This window comes from Geospiza fortis, unplaced genomic scaffold (assembly GCF_000277835.1).
Source record: "Geospiza fortis unplaced genomic scaffold, GeoFor_1.0 scaffold4, whole genome shotgun sequence".
NCBI classification, from domain to species: domain Eukaryota; kingdom Metazoa; phylum Chordata; class Aves; order Passeriformes; family Thraupidae; genus Geospiza; species Geospiza fortis.
This window is the reverse complement of record NW_005054475.1, coordinates 864,110-868,078: the sequence shown is the minus strand read 5'-3', so window position 1 is coordinate 868,078 and position 3,969 is coordinate 864,110. Positions and strand designations below refer to the sequence as shown.

Here is a 3,969-nt window from a genome sequence, read left to right as displayed (position 1 = left end):
GGAATGTTGTGGGCGGGGGAGAGCGTGCCGGTGATGAAGACGCCGCTGCCCGCGGGCGGAGCCGCGTACTGCCCCGAGGAGCACCGGCGGCACACGCTGTTCTGCGGGACACAGGTCATCCAGGCCAAGGCCTACGTGGGCGGGGAGGTGCTGGCCGTGGTCACCCGCACAGGTGAGGGCGTGGGGGATAATCCAGGAGGAATCCCAGGTTAGATCCGTGCCCGTGCGAGCAGTGCCGTGGTGACCTCCTGCTTGTCCCGCAGGGTTCTGCACGGCCAAGGGGGACCTCATCAGCTCCATCCTCTACCCCAAGCCCGTGAGCTTCAAGTTCTACAAGGATGCTGTGAAGTTCGTGCTGTTCCTCGCCATCCTGGGTAGGTCTGGGCGTGGAGGCTCATCCTGGAGCAGCCAGGTTCCTTGGAATGGAATTCCATTCCAGCTCCCCGCTGTGCCCTGCTTTGTAACGGAGCCCCTTCTCCCCCTGCGCAGCTCTCATCGGCACTTTGTACAGCATCCTCATCCTGGTTAGGAACAAGGTAGGGCTGGTGGAGCGAGCAGGAGAGCCCACAGGGATCCGTTGAGGGAGGGATGCCCACCCCTGTTCCTCCTGCTCCCCTCCCAGGTCCCGGTGGGACAAATCATCATCCGCGCCCTGGACCTGGTCACCGTCATCGTGCCGCCAGCGCTGCCGGCCGCCATGACCGTGGGCACCATCTACGCCCAGAACCGGCTGAAAAAACAGGGAATCTTCTGCATCAGCCCCCCCCGGATCAACCTGTGCGGGAAGATCCGCCTGGTGTGCTTTGACAAGGTGAGGCGTATAGTAAAGCCTCGATCTTGGCCTTGTTATCGAGCGGTGCAAGGATGGTCTGGGAGCCCAGTCCCTCTGGGAGACAGAGAGCCCGAATGCCCAGTTAGCTCGTGGCTATCACCACAGGCTGCCCTTAGCAAGCTCAGTGATTGTCAGCTCTTTAGTGATTCTCAGCTCTCTTGGGATCTCAGCTCTTTACTTGCTCGCTAGGGCGCCCTTGGCTGAGGCTGCAGCAGATGCGAGAGAGGAGAAGTCCTGGTGTTCCACAGCGATGGTTTATTGGGGAGACTGTGAAGGGTCCTGCGACAGCTCTTCTTCTGTCGAATGGGCTAAACCAGCCCCTTTTTATAGGTGTAGGGGGATCCAAACTTGTCCAATAGTAAGGTATAGTGGCCTATGACGTTACAAAGATAAGGCTAAGGGGCAGGGGGGTCAGAGACAGGAGCTTATTTTGCTGTCCCATCGTGACTCAGCAGTTCCTACGTTAAGTCTCAGCCCTGGGAGCAGTATTTGCTCACCCTAACGAAATGTCAGGGGCTCAGGGGTTAGCCCTCCAGGGGAGCACAGCAACCTTTTCTCTGGTTGGATCTCAGCCCCCCACAAACTTGGCAATATGTGGCTGGCAGTTCAGGAAGGTTGCACCTTACCAGTACCTCAGCCATTGGGGAAAGGAAGTGACACTGGCAGAGGGGCTATTTACAGACATGAACGAGACAGGGCTGCTGTTCGTCAGGCTCGAGGCAGCAGAGACGCCTCAAGCTGTTTATTTTTCAGCATCAGTCTCATTACATGATTATGACAATGGGAAGATGCGAACAGCTCACATTCCAGGCAGCAGGCCAAAAAACTTAATGTTACAACTTACTTCCTAAGCTTCTTGACCAATCCCACAAAGCAAAAGCATATTGACAGTAGTTCTATCCAATCATATAAGCACATGAACCTTTGGTTAAAACAATGCTTTCTTATTTCAAATACAATACCTACTTGTAAGCTTTAAAACACACCGCACAGAGCTCCATTATTATTATCAACCTTCCTAATATCTTGCTAGATAAACTTTTCTGTAGCTTAGAGAGTTATTCTAGACAAGGGTTAATACACAGATCATTGTTCTATTTGTTATTGCTTTTCTACAGTTTAAATAATTTTTCTGCTGACCTATCTCATGGCTGCTGCCTAGCTCTAATCGCAGTTCTACTGCCTCTAAAGCCTGCCTTTTGCAGCTTTCCCAAAACCCTCTAATTTTGTAGATTCCCACCATGGGGGCTGCAGGGCTGGAGAGGGAGGTGTTGGGAATCTCGGTGGTTCTGGACCCTCTGTGGCTGGATGAGCTCGGCAGGGTTTTGCCCTCTCGGTTTCAGCGCCTGGAGATGATGGAGGAGGAGGAGGAGGAAGGGGAGCTCCCGGCGTTCCAGCAGTTTGAGATGAAGGTCTTGGCCGTGGTGAAACCTCCGCCGGAGGAGGAACAACCTCGGGACAGGGTAATCCATGGAACAGCTGCCCATCCTCCTGCCTCCTGGAGGAGTTCCTGCCTCCTGGAGGAATTCCCACCTCCTGGAGGAATTCCCACCTCCTGGAGGAGTTCCTGCCTGCTGGAGGAGCTCCTGCCCAGCCCTGATCCCACCCACTCTCCACAGAGGCACCAGGCCCCCCTGGGGATCCTGCGGCGTTTCCCGTTCTCCTCCTCTCTCCAGAGGATGAGCGTCCTGGTCAAGCTGCCCGGGGAGGCCTCGGCCCACGCCTACGTCAAGGGCGCCCCAGAGATGGTGGCCAGTCTGTGCAGGAAGGAAACTGGTTGGTACTGGGAGGTGGGCTCACCCCCAGTCCGGCTGCCTGCATCCCTGAGGCTCATCCCCCACGGAATTATCCTCAGGAACGCTGTGGGGCAGCTCCCGAAGGCTTTGGGGTGCCTCCAGCCACAGGAGGGAAAGGAAACACGAGCCAGAAGATGGGGATGGGGTTGGGGGCTTCCCCCAGCCCATGCTGCCATCTCCAGGCTCCTTGGGGTGGGGAGAGCTTCCCCCAGCCCAGTATGGGATCTCCAGGCTCCTGGAAATGAGGAGAGTTTCCTCCAGCCCATCATGCGATTTCCAGGCTCCGTGGGGTGGGGAGAGTTTCTTCCAGCCCATCCTGGGATCTCCAGGCTCCATGGGGTGGGGAGAGCTTCCCCCAGCCCAGTATGGGATTTCCAGGCTCCTTGGGGTTGGAGGCTTCCCCCAGCCCAGTGTGGCATCTCCAGGTTCCATGGGCTTGAGGGCTTCCTCCAGTCCAGGATGGGATCTCCAGGCTCCATGGGGTGGGGAGAGCTTCCCCCAGCCCAGTATGGGATTTCCAGGCTCCTTGGGGTTGGAGGCTTCCCCCAGCCCAGTGTGGCATCTCCAGGTTCCATGGGCTTGAGGGCTTCCTCCAGTCCAGGATGGGATCTCCAGGCTCCCTCAGGAGCTGTTCTGGCCTCGCTTTTCCAGTGCCCCCGGATTTCTCCCAGATGCTCCGGCACTACACCACCGATGGGTTCCGGGTCCTGGCCCTGGCCTGCAAAGCCCTGGGCACGGTGGCCACCTTTGAGGAGGCCCTGCAGCTCCCCAGGTTGGTGCCAGCTCTCCCTTTCTTCCTCTCCTCACTCTCTCCTGACATTTCCTGGGATGCCCTGCAGGGAATTCATCCCTAATCCATACGGAGGGAATTCCTGGGTGGTTCCCAGATGGATTTTAGCTGCTCACACCCCTTGATCCTCTGTGCTGGTTTTGGAGGTGATGAAAGGCTCCTTGTCTCCCACCAGGGACTCTGTAGAGAGCGGCCTGAGCTTCCTGGGGTTCCTGGTCATGAAGAACGTCCTGAAGCCAGAGTCTGCCCCGGTGATCCAGCTGCTGAGGAGCGCCAACATCCGCCCCGTCATGGTGACAGGTGACCCTGGGGGGACCAGCACACGGGGCTCAGGGTGGGACAGCACACAGACAGCCCTGGGCAGTGTGCGGGGAGAAAGGGCTTTCCCACCAGGAACCCCATCCCAGGAGCCCCACCAGGAGCCCCACCAGGAATCCACCCCACCCCAACAATCCCAGCCTGTCCTGGAGCTCTGGCAGCCCTGGGGCTGGGACCATTCCCTGGGGAGCCTGGGCAGTGCCCAGCACCCTCTGGGGAAGAGCCTTTCCTGA

General features: G+C 57.9%; 1 protein-coding gene across 1 annotated transcript in view; it reads left to right on the top strand.

The window, feature by feature from the left end:
• The window catches only part of ATP13A2 (ATPase cation transporting 13A2), a 21,446-nt gene that overhangs the window by 8,464 nt on the left and 9,013 nt on the right, over positions 1 to 3,969 (top strand). The window contains 8 exon segments of the mRNA XM_031062975.1: positions 17 to 172; positions 264 to 374; positions 490 to 536; positions 623 to 1,012; positions 2,065 to 2,295; positions 2,452 to 2,608; positions 3,280 to 3,400; positions 3,594 to 3,718. Of these exon segments, the coding sequence (XP_030918835.1) occupies positions 17 to 172; positions 264 to 374; positions 490 to 536; positions 623 to 1,012; positions 2,065 to 2,295; positions 2,452 to 2,608; positions 3,280 to 3,400; positions 3,594 to 3,718 (1,338 nt within the window).